This window comes from Scleropages formosus, chromosome 8 (assembly GCF_900964775.1).
Source record: "Scleropages formosus chromosome 8, fSclFor1.1, whole genome shotgun sequence".
Taxonomy (NCBI): Eukaryota; Metazoa; Chordata; class Actinopteri; order Osteoglossiformes; family Osteoglossidae; genus Scleropages; species Scleropages formosus.
This window is the reverse complement of record NC_041813.1, coordinates 14,871,588-14,890,457: the sequence shown is the minus strand read 5'-3', so window position 1 is coordinate 14,890,457 and position 18,870 is coordinate 14,871,588. Positions and strand designations below refer to the sequence as shown.

The following is an 18,870-nucleotide window of genomic DNA, read 5'->3' as shown; positions in this document are numbered from 1 at the left end:
GTTAAGATAGGGTTCTGACTTACTGCATTAAATTGTAAGTCCCAGTAAAGTTCCCACAACGATTGGAAATGTATGTATGGTAGGTGCAACTGGACGTGGGTTTGAATCTGGATCATTTTATGAGGAGTTTGTTCTTTCTGGGTTTGCGTGGGATTCTTCCAGGTGCTCCGGTTTCCTCACACAACCCAAAAGAAGGACTATAAAATTTTTTCAAATAATCTTTCAAACGAAGCCTAGGCTGAAACTGTTTTCTTTGTGCTGTCACTTACAAAAGGGAAGCTGTCAAAAACCAAAAGTTTTAGTATAGAACTATATGTGTAACCTGTAAGTGTGTAAATATTCCTCACACATCCATAAAGTTTATGAAATCTTAGTCCATCCTTCTGCACCATTTTCCCTAATAAAATACATACACACATAAGGCATATTCATTCTTTTTACACACACATTGCATTTACATTTATTCAGTTAGCAGATGCTTTTTCTCCGAAGTGATGTCCAGTATATTTAGCTGCCATCTTTAACCAAGGGAACTGACAGTGTTGACACCCCCTGCACTGAACTCTTTTCAGTCATTGACCCATTTATACAGTAGAATGTAAACACATAGACACATATGCACTGCAGTCCGATTCACCTAAAAGAAGCCTAGGCTTCGTTTCAAAGATGATTCGAAACATGTTTATAGTCCTTCTTTTATTCACATTTAGTCGACAGTTTTACGTGTCTACTCAGTGTGAGAATACGACAGCTGTTCTAAGCGGTCCAGTTTGTGGGCGTCTCCTTTCCCTGCGGCGTTCTGTCTTATATGATTGGCCAGTGTCTCTGAAAGTCGTCCTTCCCTGCGATGGTCTCTGCTCGCTGATTGGTTGCCAGATCTAAAGCCTGCCTGTAGCCCCTCATCTTCTTAAGACCGAGGACACCTCTCGCAAATATTACGTGAACCCCATCAAGACGTACGCACACCCCATTTGATAACTGCGGCTGTTCTTGTCTGAAAGCGACCCGAACCGTTCCTCCTGGGCGGCATCAAATCAACCGGGTGAGTTTGGAGGCGGTGGCTGACAGTGCGAACTGGACCGCTGTCCGCGCACCACGCGCTTACCTAAGGAATGAGCTTTGCTTAAGGGACGACCCTTGTTTTACACATGTTGACAGCTGTCTGCTTTTGGGAAACCGTCTGCGCATGCAGCTTTTAGAAGATGCTGCACTCCGATGCATGAACTCGCCCCAGCGCATTCATCGCGTTCAGTTCTTGGGGAGGGGCTCGGACACATCTCTGTGATGTTCGATGTCCATAACTTCTCCTCCAACTCCTCCGCGACGCGATCGCGCACGCTGAACAGCTGGCTGGCATGCGGCATGGCATGCCTTGTAATCATAATGTCCGCACACAGACTAGGCTGGACTGATCCAGTCGGAACCGGTTACCTCCCGCTGCTCTGTGTGTGTGTGTGTTGTCTTATCTTATCTTTCCGGGGCGCCTAGTTCGGATATCATTTCACATTTGACTGATGTATGCAATGTTTGAGAAGTCTTGGGGTCAAACCCATCATTTGCATAATTTTACAGGATTTTCATAAAGTGCTGCTGCGACGGGCAAGCACACCTGCGCACGCGATACACAAAGTGTACATGCGTTAGTTGTTTTACTTTGTTTCTAGAAATGACATCGTTAGACTGGCTTATTCAGCGCAGTTATGATTATATACTGCGCACTGTTGCAGAGCGTGTTCTCCCTTCTGCTGGTTACATTTGATTTGTATACGTTTCGGAGTGACGTCAGAAGGCGCAGATAAAGTTGTCTCGCGACAGGGTTGCAAAAATGCGCAGCGGTATCTAGTGGAAACGGCATTCCTGTCACATGGATTCGTTCCGTTTCTGGAAGCCTGAACTTTACTGGAGGAGACGCTGAACTGAGTAGACGCCATACATAATTCACGAACGCTCGTATTTGCAAGAATCCACAGCAAAATCTTTTCTTAACGATTTCTGTATAAAATATTTTTATTCAATTTACCTTTGCACGAGCAGTGCAGTTGTTTAAGACGCCACTGCTCTGCATGACCAAAAATGGTTTACTATGACCATAGCATAGGTGCGCTGAAAAAAACATATATTCTAAGATACTGTACTAACATAGGTGACTGATTGGTCATTTCATTTTGCCTAATTTTAAAAAAAGAAATTTAAAGTGGCACGGCTGAATCACCACATTCCTGCTGTTCCTTATTGTTCTGGGCCAGTTATTGTCATAGTGAGTCAGGAGTAATTTAATGTGGCGGGAAGGTGCAAACACTGAGGGGCACACTGCTTTTGTCATTTTGTGAAGGTCCTTTGAGGAAAAGTGAAAGGTTGATAATTAGCTAATAGTCAGTTGTTTAGCTGAAGCTTTTCTCCAAAGAGACGCAATATTTTAATGACCCGCGTTACTGTTTTTAGCGGGAAATGTGTTTTATTGTTATTGGTTAGTGTTTGGTGACACGCGGGGAATAAAATGGGGTGTTTGCGTCTGCCTGGGGGAGAAAGAAAAAGAGAGCCTGAGGGTGTTAAGCAGGCTGGGAAGGCTGGCTGTAGGTGCAGGTCCTGAAGGAAACGAGGTCCTCGGACTGAGAGCATTATTTCCCTGGTGCTGGTGTTCAAATAAATCATTCGTAATGAACGCTGCCTCCGCGTCCTTCTTCGCCCCATCCAAACCCACGGCGCTGTGCGCCACAATATTATCCCCCTCAGCCTTGTGCCCAATGCTTCCGGGATAGACTCTGGATTACCGGCACTTTGCTCAGGACAAGTGGTTATTGAAACTGGATGGATTAATGGATAGACACAATATTCCAGTACTTACAGTGATTTACCCATTTATATAGCTGTAAATTTTCACTGGTGTAATTAAGGGCATCTAGCTCAAGGGTATTACAGCAGGAGCAGGATTTAAACCCAGGTCCTTTAACTGACGGAATAAACACTTTTAGACTATTATATAACACATTGTTAAATAACATATTAAAACACCCTTTTGGGGAGGTGGTGGAAGCTGTTTGGAGTTAAATCCTGGTAGGTGATGCGATTCAAGAAACTCAGCAGAAAACAGATTAACTATTGACGCAATGCTGGAGATGTTATTAAATTATTAAAATTTGTAAAACCTGAAACTCGACTGGTTGGTTAAGTTCCAGCTGTTTACCAGTGTGGAAAAACTGCTTTGGACCCATGGCACATCTTATTCACGCTATCTCCAAAATGCTTTAATCCGAGTCATCATGGCTCTTGACCTGACTTCTTCATTAATAATGGAGAGAAACGTGTGTTTTATATATGATGTGACATGAAGCAGAGTAGATCCAGCAAATTTAAATTTGTTCATGATTTATTTAGTTTGATGTCTTTTTTCAAGATAACATCCCATGATGGGTTTTGTATACTAAACTACTTTCAACGATTTGCTCATTTATACAGCTGGGTACCTTGACCACTGACACATCAGTGCAACAGAGAATCATCCCCAGGACCGCTATGCCACTTGCCACACCTTTTAACTCAAGTTTGACCACTCAGAAAAGGACTTTTTGCAGTTTCACCTCTTTGTGGCAGGTCTTCTGGGGTATTCACGATACTCGCATCCCTCGTGTAGCAGTGAAATTTTGCGTGTGCTGTGTTCCGATTTTGGCCCCTAGGGCCGTTGTCTCTCCGTTACTGTAATGACTGCACACTAATGCGTCTGTGCCACTGAGCGCGAGGAGGAGACACAGACTTATTGTCCCCCTTGAGCGCTGCCAACTGCTCCATGTGCCTGCGATTCAGAGCCACTTTGGTAACTATGACAACCAGCCGGAGGGGATCGCTTTCTGTCAGAGGAGGTTAACCCTCTACAGGCACGTAAAGACTGCAGATGCACAGGTAATCACTTGTTAACAGTGCTTTATTTGTGTCCTGTGTGAGCTGTAAAATTTTAACTGTGAAGGTCAGTTAATAGACAAACATCAGTTCAATTAATATTCATTTATTTAGCTGGTGCCTTGTTCACTAAGACACTTATACTGTTTACCCATCCCATTTATACAGCAGGGTAATTTTGTGGTGTCAATTCCAGGCTAGTACCTTGATCAATGGTACTGCAGCAGGGACTTTAACTAAAGTCTGTATAATGAAAGACAAACTTGTTTCCACTGTCTCTGATGCCCTAAAATCACAATCTTTTCTTACATACCAAAAGTACAGGAGATTTGTCAATGCAGGTTACAGTCTTGGTGAGTACCATTGGAAGTTGTGCCTTTAACTCCCTTACCCATGTGGTCATTGTTTCAGGATATTGATTTTTGCTTCCAGTGAACATGGTCCAGAGCTCTCTGTAATGATTCCGATAGCAAACTCTCGCTTTGGATCATAAATGGGAAAGAAACCTGTACTCAGTGTGCTGTGAAAGTGCAGTGAAAAGTTTTTTTTTTTTTGAATCTCAGCTGAATGTGAAAACGTGTTACCTGTTTTATTAAGAAAAAGCAGAGACACCGCATGATCAAAATACAGTCGCTTGGAGAACAAATAACTTGCAGCTTACAAATACAAATAACAATAACTTACAAATACAAATAATGTAGGAAGCAGGGGGTGTAATAGTTAGATATGTTGACTTGCACTCAGACCCAAGTTCAAGTCTCTGTTCCTGGTGTAGTAACGTTGATGTAGTAACATTCACTTACCCTGAATTGGTACAGTAAAAATGACCCAGCTCTTAAAATGGGTAAATCGGTGTAGGTATCTCAGTCTACTAACAATTAACTAACCAATAACATTGTAATTCACCTTGGAGAAAAGTGTCAGAGAAATTAGTAAATAATAAAAACACTGAAATGATTGCTGTAAGCATCTGGTATACTTCAGAGTACATGTTAGTACTTTTATTCCCACTTATTTGCTTAAGCAAGGTGTGATCCTGGGATTTGACTTTGCAACTATCTGGGCACAAGTTTGTTTACCACTGTGTTCTGTGCTGGGCTGTGCAAGTCAATTATTGTGACTTCTGCTAGGACCAGTTATCTTTTGTACTGGATGTGGGGGTTACGTCCTCAAAGTAATAAAGAGCATCTAAAAGGGAGCATTCTGTGGATCTGAACGAAAGTGACATGTTTGTCTGCTGTGGAGCAAGCAAGGTCGTTTCCCTTATCTTTTATGATATTGGGAGTAGATGGGCATATTAGACACACACACACACACACACACACATTTTCAGAACCACTTGTCCCATACGGGGTCACAGGGAACCGGAGCCTACCCGGTAACACAGGGCATAAGGCCGGAGGGGGAGGGGACACACCCAGGACGGGACACCAGTCCGTCGCAAGGCACCCCAAGCAGGACTCGAACCCCAGACCCACCGGAGAGCAGGACTGTGGTCCAACCCACTGCGCCACCGCACCCCGCATATTAGACATCTTTCTTAATTTACAGATGCAGGACTGCCCAGCCCTTTCTTCTGTGGGGTGTAACCGTGGCAACCCACTTTGCCCCATTTTGCGTCCCATCATGGGCATGCCAGAGTCTTGCTTGCATAACACTTTCTTCTCGAGAACCAGTTCCATCCTGTTTGGAGTGTCTGTGATAGGACCCAGAGTGAGATGTCTGGAATGTTCCAGCTTCTACTGCCCAGATTATGTAAGTGAAGAGCAGATCTGGAGCAGACGGGGAAGGGGTGCAAAAGAAACTGCTGCTGCAGAATGTTTGGGTGGCTCGAAGGAGTGAGTGACATCGCCAGGCAGCTGCAGCTGACACCTCAAATAGAGCCCACTCTTTGAACCAAAGTATGACACTGTGTAAACGGTCTCGTTATCAGTTGAACATTGAAAGAGATACCTAAGTGGAAACGACCTGTTATCGCTTGTAATTGTTTGTGTTGCTGCTAGTTGTGCTTGGACAGTCAGTACTAGAAACAGCAAAACATTTCTGTGGGAGTTTCACAATCCAATATCCCAGGAGATGGGATAAATACAGGCAGCTGGTACAGCAGGTGTGAGATGCATACCTGCCTTATCGTGGGAGACTAGGTGCTCATACGTCTTCCACACCTCTTGCAGCAATGCAACTGCAGGTCACATTGGCACATGGTCAGAGCTCTGTTGTTTCTGAAAATCACATCATATGACTGTGTTTGGCCGACTACTGAGGTCAAGTGTGTCCTGTCTTGCCATTCTTCAGATGCCATCTGAAACTTGACCAGGATACAGGAGTTTGCCTCAGTTTTGGGCCAGTGCTGGTAACTGAACACTGGAGGAAAGCTGGAGTGTGAGGTTTAATTACCTTAACTGGGAACCTCATATTGTGCAACGTTCATGTCTTGGGGCCCACTGATGATTCAGCACTTGATGGCGTGACAAATTTGCAGTGTTGCACAGCACATTATCCTGCTGAAAGAGGCCACCGTCATCAGGGAATACCGTTGTCTTGAAGGGGTGTATGTGGTCTGCAACAGTCTTTAGGTAGGCGATACTTGTCAAAGTAACATCCACATGAATGCCAGAACACAAAGTTTCCCAGCAGAACATTGCCCAGGGCATCACACTGCCTCTGCTGGCTTGCCTTCTTCCCATAGTGCATCCTGCTGCCATTTCTTACCCAGGTAAACGACGCACACGCATCTGGCTGTCCACATGACCTAAAAGAAAATGTGATTCATCAGACCAGGCCACCTTTTTCCATTGCTCCATGGTCCAGTTCTGGTGCTCACGTGCCCATTGTAGGCGCTTTCGACGGTGAACAGGGGTCAGCATGGCACTCTGACCGGTCTGCAGCTACGCACCAGGCTGCGATGCACTGTGTGTTTTGACACCTTTCTATCATGGCCAGCATTAAGGTTTTCAGCAATTTGTGTTACAGTAGCACTTCTGTGGGATCAGACCAGACAGGCTAGCCTTCGCTCCCCACACGCATCAATGAGCCTTGGGTGCCCATGACCCTGTCGCCGGTTCACCATAGCTTAGTGTACAATACCTGCCATTTTTGGAGATGCTCTGACCCAGTCGTCTAGCCATCAGAAGTTGTCCCTTGTCAAAGTTGCTAAAATCCTTATGCTTTCCCATTTTTTTCTGCTTCCAACACATCAAATTCATGAACTGACTGTTAACTTGCAGCCTAATATATCACACCCCTTGAGAGGTGCCATTGTGATGAGCTGTTCAATGTTATTCACTTCACCTGTCAGTGGTTTTAATATTTTGGCTGATTGGTATAGTTTTTAAACCACAGAATGCATGTAGAACACTTGGCGCTTATCCAAGAGAGGCCTTCAGGACTGTGCATCTGCACTTTATTCTAAACGACACGGGTGAGCTGCACTCTTGTTTTTTGATTTACGAGGATTTTGAGTCCTTTGGTAACATGGGTTGCTCAGTTCCAGTGACTCCATAATTTCATTCACTACACAAATCGTTCCTAATGACCCATAATTTACTGTGAGAAACTGCAAGTTCTTGCCGATCCAGGTTGAGAAATCTGTTTTGAGATAATCCGTTATGGTTTTTAAGAACTGTTCCCTTTGTAATCCTGAAATATTAACCAATTTAAATAAAGTTCTGGTGAAAGCTTTCCACCCTCGGACTCTATAGCAGCCGCTAACTGTGCTTATGCCTCATTTTATTCTGCATCAAAAAAAAAAAAATGAAAAAGCAACTCCTTAACCAGCAAGCAAGTAATTTTTATGATTCAACATAATAACCTTTGCCTGCATGCCTGGGTCACTGACGGTGACATGCCTTTGTGATCGCCTTTCCCTGCAGGTGGTGAAGACTGGGCCTGTCTCTGTCTGTCTTGTTCCAAAACACAAGCATGGCGTCCACACTGCTGAGTCGTCAGCTGGGCCTGTCCATACAGAGGAACCTGCGTTTGTCAGGCTCAGGTGAGTGGCACAACCACGCATCAGATTCCTTCAGACAGAATTCCATTCCACATAATACTCCATTCAACCTTAGACATGTACATCATTCTCAAGACACAATGTATGCAGATCACTTTTACACCTAATTTATTCATTTGACAGATGCTCTTCTCTAAAGTGACGCATATGTAATGTGTGTGTGCATTTCACTGCAGATGAAGGGATATTTACATTTGGCTGACACTTCTCTCCAAAGCATTTTACAATTATTTACCTGTTTATACATCTGGGTAATTTTACTAGAGCAATTTAGGCTAAGTACTTAAGAATCACATGTCTGCATCTATGTCTCTCTTCCTGCCAAGGTAATGCACACATTGTATTTTCTATGAGATGTACGTCGCTTTGGAGACAAGCACCTGCTAAGCGAATAAATGTAAACATAAGTACATTGCTTAAAGGTACTGCAGGTACAGGTGGGATTTCAACCTGCAACTTTTGGGCTCCACAGCAGCAGGCTAACCTCACTATGAGCTGTCCCTGATATAGATGGAGATGTGTCATTCTTAAAGCATAGTTAGTTTGTCTAATACCATTATTTTTGCCAGCAAAGGTTACACGAGTAGCTGCAGGTAGATTAATAGGTAATTTAAAGGGGATTTTGACAGATTATGTGAGGAAAATTTATGAAGCAGTTAGGATATCAGGAGAGAAGTGGGTCTGGAAATGTGGCATTTTGAGACCCTCCTTGAATGTTAGAAGAGATTCAGGGGCTTTTGAGGCACAGAGGGAACTTATTCCACTACATCAGGGCCAAAAGCAAGAACTGACAAACTTTTTTCAGTTTTTGCTACCGCTTGTGTGTCGGACTACAGGTGGCCATAGGTAGAGGAGCACAGTGCTCTTACTGGAGTGCAGGGAGTGATCAGGTTCTGTAGATACTGGGGAGCACACCCTTTGATTGTCTTGTAGGCCATGAAGTGTGTTGAACTTGGTATGATCAGAATCAGGAAATTAATGGACAGAGAGAGACATGGAGGGGGAAACACATGGGAACACTTTGACAGGAAAAACACTGTCTGGAGAGGCTTGATGAAATTAAGCCCATTTCTACAAAATAACCTCATTATATTTACGGTAGCATGTTGCATTTTAGTTCCTGCAGAGATAAACAAGGAGGAGCACAGACATGGGGTACAAAGGTTTGCACATTAATAAGTGACCAACAGTTTTCCAGTTCCAGCCAGTTTGGGAGTCGCTCATTTTGCCCTATGAAAGGAGCACCTGTAGCAGAGCCTGGGCAACGGCCTCAGTTTGAGGCCATATTAGCGGCACAGCCTGCATGTGCACCCAACAACCAAAGACATTTTGTATATTATTTCAGTGGCCTGAAATCCTAGCTGGGTTTTTCTTTGGAGTCACCGAACACTGAGATAACACAGCAGATACTTCAGCCACTCTATCTCAGTTTTCTGTCAAATTTGTGAATTATCAGCATGTTAGGGTCACATTCTGTGTACCACCTGGTTCCCACAGTGACCACGAAGCATTGGATGTGCACAAAATCTTAATGATAGCTTCCCTCTCTCTGGTCCATTTGACATTCAGTCCTGGCTATGAAATATCTTAGAAATTAGTATTTATATTTATTTACTTAGCAGATGCTTTTCTCCACAGCGACTTCCAGTGAACTCTATCTAGTGTTATCAGCCCCACACACCTTATTCACCAAGGTGACTTACACTGCTAGATACACTACTTACAATGGGTCACTCATCCATACATCAGTGAAACACACTCTCACTGTCACTCACACACTATGGGGGAACTTGAACAGCATGTCTTTGGACTGTGGGAGGAAACTCACACAGACCTGGGGAGAACATACAAACTCTACACAAACTGAGTGGGGATTGAACCCTTGTTCTTTCTCACCATAGAGGCACTGTGAGACAGCAGCACTACTTGCTGTGCCACCCAGTAAAGAGGATGTAGTGAAATCTACTGCATGGTATTGTTGTATGCATGATAGCTTTCCTGACATTAAATCTGCTACATAAATTTGATGTTATATAAATTGCTAGTTTAAAACCTGCTGGATGGGGTTTAAAAATAACTTCAGCATTTAACAGCAACCTCCTTTAGAGTAGATCTCCACAAAAGACACAGATACAGTCACATCATATAACAAAGAGATGAACGTTGATAACCAGCAGTGACAAACATCAATAATTAATAGGGGCCAAACTGTCACATAGCTTCAGCGTGAACACATTCCCTTTGGACAGTGGTGAAGGGCAGGTCACACGCCCCCAGTACTAGACACAGTGGTGGTCCATCTTAAAAATCCTCCTCTGTCAGCTGTTTCTCCTAGGCACTCCTTTTCCAGTCATAAACCATAGTCCAGTAGTACACAGGAAACACACTGAAATGTCATTCTGCGTAGTTAATCATTAATAGTTTACTCTGTGTTGTGTGTCATTTATTGACGTGTGACTGTTCATCGATGGAATCTGTTACGCTCAGGACAGAAGTGAGGAATCCTAGGCAAAAATACTGCCTCTACAATTTGCATTTATAATTTTTGTTCATAACTTAGTTACTGTTAATACTAAGTTCCAGTTAGCAGAAGCTTAATAATAGGCATTCTTTGATTTCTATACAAGTTAGTTTCCATATAAGTTTCAGATGTAGCTGTAATAATATTCTTTAAGAATATGAGTATTTTTGTTGAGATAAAAAAAAAATTAAACATTCTAAAGGACTGAAAATAAATTCTCTCCAGAAACTCCTACTGAATCCTAATTGTTGACCAATTAAGCTCACAAATGTGCAGCATTCCTCACCTTGTTATTGATAACCACCATGATTAAATTAAGGTAGTCTCACACTGCTGTTGTGTTTGGGTATTCGTTATTGTCAGTTACTACTTTGGTGGAAGAACACAAGTCACTTTTGGTCTAGTACAGACCAAAAGAATTTTTAGAAATAAAGTGATTTAAGAAAAAGTATTTTAAATAATCTGAAAAACATTTGTACCTTGGAAAATTTGTAACGGCCATTGGTAAAATCAGGAGACAGGGTGTTTAAGTGGAGTAGCATTTGCTAAATGAATAAATGAATAATGTATTAAGACAATTGCTGTTATGTAATTTACATTCACAAATTACAGTAAATTCAGTTGTTTATCATTCTTAGTAACAGTACAGTAGAAATACTAAACAGCCCATTGTTGTTCATGCTGTTGCCCCTGAAATGTACATTGACACCTGTTGCAGGCCGCAGGCATATCAGCAAAATGGCAACCAAGACACTGGATGAGTTTGACTATGATGGTCCCTCAATGAAGACAGAAGTGCCTGGTCCAAAGTCAAGGGTAAGAGGGTGACTTATCACCTGCTCACATCTTCTAAAAGCCGAGGAACTACAGAAAGCTCATCCTGTAAAACTACCATATTTGTTAATGTTCAAAATAGGCAGCTGAACTAGAATTAAAATATATATTTTAAAAAGGTTTAAAGGCATATTATTTTTTTAGTCAAATAAGATGACAATAAAGACTCATACCCTTCTTTCCTTACAGGAACTGGCCAAACAGCTGGGAGAAATCCAGGTGAGGAGCTGGTAGACTATGGGACAGGACACCCATGGACTCCATAGCAGAAGTGTCCTATAGGTCAAAACTCAGAGTAGGATTTTTCAGAAGACTTCTGCATTTGCTCTCTAATGCCTCACTTAATTCATTTTTTAATTTAAAGTTATAAGATTTTATTCCACTTACTTAGTTTTACATTTATTTGTATAATTTGCTATTGCTGAGTATACAGCAAGAGGAAGTCTCCAAACAAGACACAATACTGGGGAACTTGTAGCCACAAATCCATGCCCTTTTGATCACCACAAAATGCAGTTGTGCCGAATTAGTAGCTGTTTGCAAAAGGATTTCATATTTTAATTATGATGCATGTTGGTGCACTGAACATGGAGGAAGAAGTCTTAAAACTGACAGTTCGAATGTATGAGTCAGCATTATGTCAGGAATGTTCCAGATGGTGACAAGTATGGCTTTACTACATTGTTACTAAATTGTTTACTACTTTAGCTCTAACCAAATATCCAGTTGGAACCATTCATATCATAATCATTGCAGATGTGTACAGTGATGGAATTATGTGCAATTATGTGTCTCAGAACACATTCTCTGAACAGCTGTGTTGTTACAGCCTGTTCTTTTTAGTAGTTGGAATGGGCCTTTTTCCCCAGAAAAAGCACAGTTGCAACCCTGAAAAAATACAAACGATATGCCATAATCAGAGTTCCTGCCAGTTGCTGCCAAGCACAGTATGTCTGGTCTAAGGAGATGCTCTAATGTTATGTGTCACATGGAACTGTAAAATGACATGATTACTCTATAGTCCAAGGTAAAATAAAAATAATTACAGATAAGGATTTTTGTTTGTACATTAACCTGAACCGGGTATAATTGCTCTGTGCCATCAATGCCCCCTTGCGCCCTCTCATACCTCCAAGCATCTCCCAATTTAGACAGATTTGCAGGAAATACAGAAGGTAAAGTGGTAGTGGTTAATGGTTTGGATTCTTGACAGAAAGGTGGCCAGTCCAAGTCTTAGGACTGGGGTCCTGCTACTGCACCAACAAACTGCTCCATTAGCTAATACATCTATATTTATCGGGGCTGTGGAATGGTAAGCTTCATCGTTCCCCAGAGTGTCTACTTGGAAAATGAAAGGTTTTGACATAGCAGACATGCTTGTCTTTCTGCAGAATGTGGGTGCAGTGCACTTCTTCTGCAACTATGAGGAAAGCAGGGGAAACTACCTGGTGGATGCCGACGGCAACCGAATGCTGGACTTGTACACCCAGATCTCCTCTATTCCCATCGGTAAGAAAAAAAACCACTGGCCTGTGGTAGGTTAAGAAGGACCAGCTGGAACATACTTCAGAATGTACCTTAGCCACTGACTTATGATAGGCAAAAAGGGCCAGCAAAGAGATACTACAGAGAGCTGAGGTAGTCAATAAATGCAAACCATAATTTCAGCATCTTCAGAAACATAAAACAGCTCTTTTGTTGTAAAATTAGGGTTTTCTTTGGACAGAGCAACAAAAAAAAGTTACCCATGATGACATATACAGGAAACGCGTTTCATCTGGGGGTGACCAGTTTACTGGAGTTATTGTGTAAGCTAATGTGATGGACTAGCGCTGCCACGGTAATGTGGTGCTATGGCAACACAGCACAAGGCTGTCTGCAACAGAGGTGGCCCCATATAGGAGGTGGGGCTGGGGGTTAAAACTCATTGAGCTTGACCTCATCACTTCCTTGCGGTGTACTCCGGAAGAACATAATAAGATGTCCTCTTTGGCAGTCATGGCCATATCAGGAAACAGTCACAGGAGAGCATCTCTCATCTCTGACACATCCCAATCCCCTCTTTCCCAACATCCCCTACACATTTGCTGATAGAGTGACGTGCGTACAGCTTTCATCAGCAAACATGGATGATAACGCTGTCCAATCTTGGATTGCATCGTCCTCACAGGACAGCATCCATCAATAGTACGGAGTTTCAGTCCTGCTCTTGATGTCCTTGTGCTGGTCATCTTCCTCCACAGACCACACAGTACCATGAAGAAGCCTCATGGTTTAGCAGTCAAGGAGTGCTGCAAATATTCTGTGTGTGAGAGAGTGAGTGAGTGTGAGTGAGTGAGAGGACTGCTTCTATAAACCAAATTGCTGTCATCCTTGGACACATTGAAATGTTCTCAATTCCTTTCAGGATGGGTGTAATTGGGCTCAGTGACACTTGTAAAGTGCTGATTTAAGAGGAGAGCCTTAAAGCTCACAACCCCTTCAAGCAAAGCATGCACATACATACACACCTCAGCTCATTATATTTTTAAAATCTTTCAGAACACAATTTTTGGTTTTATACCTTCAGGTTGATGCACTCCTGAAACAGTTCATCTTTTTGTTTTATTTGCAGACAAACAAATTAGGTTTTTCACAATGTATGGATTATCTTTGAAGGAGTTGATGCATTTTGAGATTGTCACTTTTTTGTTACTGTCATTAAGTGCTGTAGATTCAATGTAAACTCTTGTGGACCATAAATAGAGTCCCTACAGAATGAACTGTCCTCCACCTTGTGTCCTTAGTGCTGAAAGGGCTGTGTTTGCTGACACTGATTTAATACATCCATCTGGTTGCTGCCCATCCTCCCCTTCTTTTTCCTCCAACTTTTCCCATCATCCTCATGTTCGAGATAATCAAATCTTACAATGTGTCCAAAGTATGATACCCCAGTCTCATCATTTGTGCTTCCAGTCAGACTTCTGATTTTGACCCAGGATCCATCCGTTTACTTTCCTGGCTGTCTATGGTATGTTTTAAAGTCTCCTCTAGCACCGCAGTTAAAAGGAGTCTGTTTTCCCTGTCCTGATTCTTCCAGTTTTCACATCCATATGGTGATATTTGAATTAGAGACTTTTAATGTACAATGAATGTGAATACAATATGGGGACACCGTGGCACTGCCAGCATGGACCGTTACTGAGGGAGAGCAGACTGATGTGCACTTTCCCATGAGGACTTGGCTCCCTGTCTTGGATTCATTAGGGAGCTCAGTCTACTTATGTCGTTGTAAACACTCCTGATGAAATGTATGGTAATGGACTTTGCATAAAAGGACTGCCTTGGGTTTCCTCGCATTTGTTAAAATGGAATATTTGTCTCTTCAAACACCAGGAAGCGGAGCCAGAAATGCAACTCAGCCAGTGTGTCGCACTGCTGGATCAAAAATGCAAAGTCTGCTTCAGAACATCGTGTTCTCTGTGGTTATCAGCATTTAATAACAAGGGATGTGATATTGCACAGAAAGAACGCATTCATGGATCATGGAGTCATGCAGTGCATGAATAAATGAATAAATGTAAAATGTAATGTATGTAATCAGTGCAAAAGCACCATGATTATATACTCACATTTTTGTTCAGAAGGGAAATATCCATGGCTGTGCCATACATTCAAACTTGAAAGAACATTAGGAACAACAGTGGCCCATATATTATACGTAGCTGTTATGTGATTCCTGTTGCCTTCTGCATTTCTGATGTGTGCATTTTTATTTAGGATACAACCACCCAGCCCTCCTGAAAGTCTTGTCAAAGCCCCACAATCTAGTAAGTCATCAAAATGCTTATTGCTACACTTAATTTGCACTCAACCTGCTGTAAACATGCAGCTGGAAACTGGGGGGGCTAAGGTTTGGGTGCAAGCTCAATGAATAACAGAGATCCCCTGAGGACCCTCTTTAGCACAGACTGCAGTGCTGGAGTCAGGAGGAGGATGTGTGTGGCAAAAAGAAAAACAATTGATGATGCAGTTCCACCCTTCATGGCCCTTATTACAACTTGCCCATTTCCCCTTCCACCCATTCTCAGAGCACCTTTGTGAACCGTCCAGCTCTGGGGATTCTTCCACCGGAAAACTTCCCAGAAAGGCTGATGGAGACTCTCGTTTCGGTGAGCGTGAACCACAAATGTACAAATATCCCACAACTCTTGAACATCCAGTTCAAGAGTTTTCACTTCCCTATGTTGCAGAATCTCATTTGCCGCGTGGGGAAAAGTTCATTGAAGGATGCAGAAGGTCAGGTGTTATGCAACTGTGCTGACTCAGACCAGGCTGTCTGATCAGCCGTTGGGTGCATTTCATCATGCCGAATGAGGCAATCTCCGTCCATCTTCTGGTGTGACTTCTGGACTTGTCCTTGGCAACTGTCAGTGATGTAGACAGGCATCTGTGATGATGATTCTTGTCCATTGTCCTTTCAACAATTCTGGATGTCTTTTTTTTTTTAATCAGTTTCATTGCAATGGTATGGGACACTTTGCTCTGCAGTGCTGTAAGGACCATCCCCGATAACTTGAAGCAGAAGTATTTTGGTGCAGTTGCAGGTTTTAATAGAAACAAACAGTGGCACCCTCTAGTGGGATATTGACACATTGTGCCCTTCTACAGGTGGCCCCCAGGGGCATGAGTCGTGTGCAGACCATGGCATGTGGGTCCTGTTCCAATGAGAATGCCTTCAAGTCTATGTTCATCTGGTACAAAGTGAGTACCGAGGCCATTCTTTGTTCTGACTAAGATCAGGGTTCAAGAGCATCGGACAGCATTTGAGGAAGTCACGTATACCCCTTTTACAATTGTGTCATACACTCAGTTTTTGGCCTCATACAACTACACTGATGAGTAGGTTTAAATACATTTCTGTTCCGGATACTCAATTGCTTTGTGTGTTTATTTCATCTCCAGAACAAGGAACGGGGCCACAATCAACCGTCGCAGGAGGAAATAAACAGCTGCATGCTCAACCAGGTAAATACAAAACATCACAGCCCTTCCAGCATGTCTCCCAAAAATCTAAGGCAACCATCATGCATGCCTCTACCCCCACAACATGTTGCCCAGATTAGACTTGACAGCTCCCTTATTTGTGTGTGTTCTCTGGCACAGGGCCCGGGCTGTCCTGACCTCAGCATCCTGTCCTTTATGGGGTCATTTCATGGAAGGACCATGGGTAAACACTGGCTCTTTACTTCTCCAAAGTTATCCAATCTAAGAAGCTCTCTCACAGGAACAGTAGCAGCGCTCGCCCTGAGACCTGGTGGTCAGTGGTTCCAGTCCTGTTCCATGATAATAACGATGATGCTGCGTTTTTGATCGTACCCCACAGGCTGCCTTGCCACAACCCACTCAAAATCCATCCACAAGCTGGACGTGCCCTCCTTTGACTGGCCCATAGCCCCTTTCCCCAAGCTGCGCTACCCGCTGGAGGAGTTTGTACGGGAAAATTCCCAGGAGGAGGCCCGATGCTTGGAGGAGGTAAGAGACACCCCCTCACGCTTGTCCTCCGAGCACTTCATCCACTCCTTCCCGCAACACACCTTCCCTGTTAAAACTGAAAAATGCTCACGAGCAGCCAGTTGTGTAGTGGATTAGTCATTGAGGTGCACCTTCCAGGTGGAAGACCTCATAGTGAAATGGAGACAGAAGGGCAAGACGGTGGCGGGGATTGTCACTGAGCCCATCCAGTCCGAAGGCGGTGACAACCACGCCTCTCCTGACTTCTTCAAAAAGCTGCGCAACATTGCACGGAAGGTAGGAATGTCTGTGGGCAGATATATGCTTCCTGGCCCCCATGAATCATAGGTTCAATAATTCATCAGTAGCTCTTAACTCATAAGCACTAAGATAGCAATTCACATATGGCCACTTCTTGTTAGCACGGCTGCGCCTTCCATGTGGACGAAGTTCAGACGGGATGCGGCCCCACCGGAAAGTTCTGGGCCCACGAGCACTGGGGGCTGGATGACCCTGCAGACATTGTGTCTTTTAGCAAGAAGATGCTCACTGGGGGTTACTTCCACAAAGACGAGTTCATGGCAGACAAGGTATGCTGTCTACAGTACTTAAAGTTTTTCATTTGGGGTTCTTACACCGTAAAAATCACTGTCGATTTGCTGTTTTCTGGAAGCCTAGCAGTTTGTATTTTGAAATCTGCTGTCTTCAACCTCCCAACCTCTGTACAGCATGTACAAATGGTAGAATTGGTATCCGTTAAACTGAGAAACATAGCCCACCCCCAACCCCGCCCGTGCTCCAAGAGTATTGCCTTTCTATTCTGTTGTTGGATGTTTCAGAAATAGTCTTACCGCAGAGCTGCCATTCTGTGTTATTCTCTTGAACATTTCACTGAGCACAGTTTTGCCTGCACCCTACACAGCCATACAGGATCTTCAACACGTGGATGGGCGACCCATCCAAAAACATCTTCCTGACTGAAGTGCTAAATGTGATCAAGACAGAGCGCCTGCTGGAGGAGGTGTCGCGGTCGGGGAAGGCACTGCTGCAGGGTTTGTATGAGCTGCAGGTATGTGTGACGACTACGAGTGGGAGCTGAGATCGCTGAGAGAGCTCAACTGCTGTTGTGAACATGGCGTGATGTTCCTCCATTCCGCAGGCCCAGTACCCCCACCTTCTGAGTGCTGCCAGGGGCGTGGGCACATTTTGTGCCATTAATGCTCGGGATGATGCCACACGTGACAGGCTCATTCTCAAAGTCCGGAACAAAGGTAAGTAGGCGGACCATCCTGTCCCAACCGATGTCACATGATCCATATCTCCACTTAACTACACTTACCTTGGTCTGGCAAGTTGCTGCAGCACAGCATTACAGATCTTCCAACTCTGACTTTTAAATATATTGAAGTGAAATGCCACAAGGCAGCCAAAACAAGACTGCTGAAGCCATCAGCTGATGTAAATACACTGAAGGAAGGTGTTTGATCCAAGCTGAAGCACAAAGTTGAACACATACCTCTTCATTACACAGGCATCATCCTTGGAGGCTGTGGTGAGAAGTCCATCAGATTCCGTCCTGCTCTGGTGTTCAAGGAGTATCATGTGCACCTTTTCCTGAACATCTTCAACGATGTGCTGGCTGAGCATAAGTAAGGGCCTCCAAGGAACACAACTCTGCCACAGAGCGCAAGGGTCCAATACGAGGGAGAACTCTGATGAATCGCAAAAGAGCCAATTATAACCCTTCCTTTTCCTTTCTCCAACTGGGATGAGGCATCCACCCCAAAAGCACACTTTTACTTTCTTTTTAGAAACACCCAAATGCCACATGACTGAATATAAGGGTTACAAAAATGCAATACTCTATCCAGGGGCAAGAGCACAACAGCATCTCTGTTCAAATGCTTCAAGAAATATGCAGTTCCTTACATTACTGCTTGTGATTTGTCACATGGAGATGGTGGATGTGAGAGAAGCACTGAAATTACACCACCAGGTGCAAGAGTCATGGCTGTCAATGTGGAGGAATGAAGGAACAGGGAGAATAGAGATGACATGTCAGTCCTGCAGTAGCAGAGGCTTCCATGCGGGAGACTAGCATGCATTTAAAAAAAAAAAA

At 43.6% G+C, this 18,870-nt stretch overlaps 1 protein-coding gene across 1 annotated transcript; it reads left to right on the top strand.

Moving 5' to 3' along the window:
• The first annotated feature begins 888 nt into the window (after positions 1–888).
• abat (4-aminobutyrate aminotransferase) lies at positions 889–18,870 on the top strand. Its single transcript, XM_018754782.1, has 16 exons — positions 889–1,042; positions 7,767–7,885; positions 11,143–11,240; positions 11,448–11,477; positions 12,650–12,767; positions 15,018–15,067; positions 15,329–15,409; positions 15,909–16,001; positions 16,203–16,265; positions 16,404–16,467; positions 16,624–16,772; positions 16,911–17,048; positions 17,174–17,341; positions 17,674–17,820; positions 17,911–18,022; positions 18,283–18,870. Exons 2-16 carry the CDS (start codon positions 7,816–7,818, stop codon positions 18,402–18,404), a joined length of 1,503 nt encoding a protein of 500 aa, XP_018610298.1. The 5' UTR covers positions 889–1,042; positions 7,767–7,815; the 3' UTR covers positions 18,405–18,870.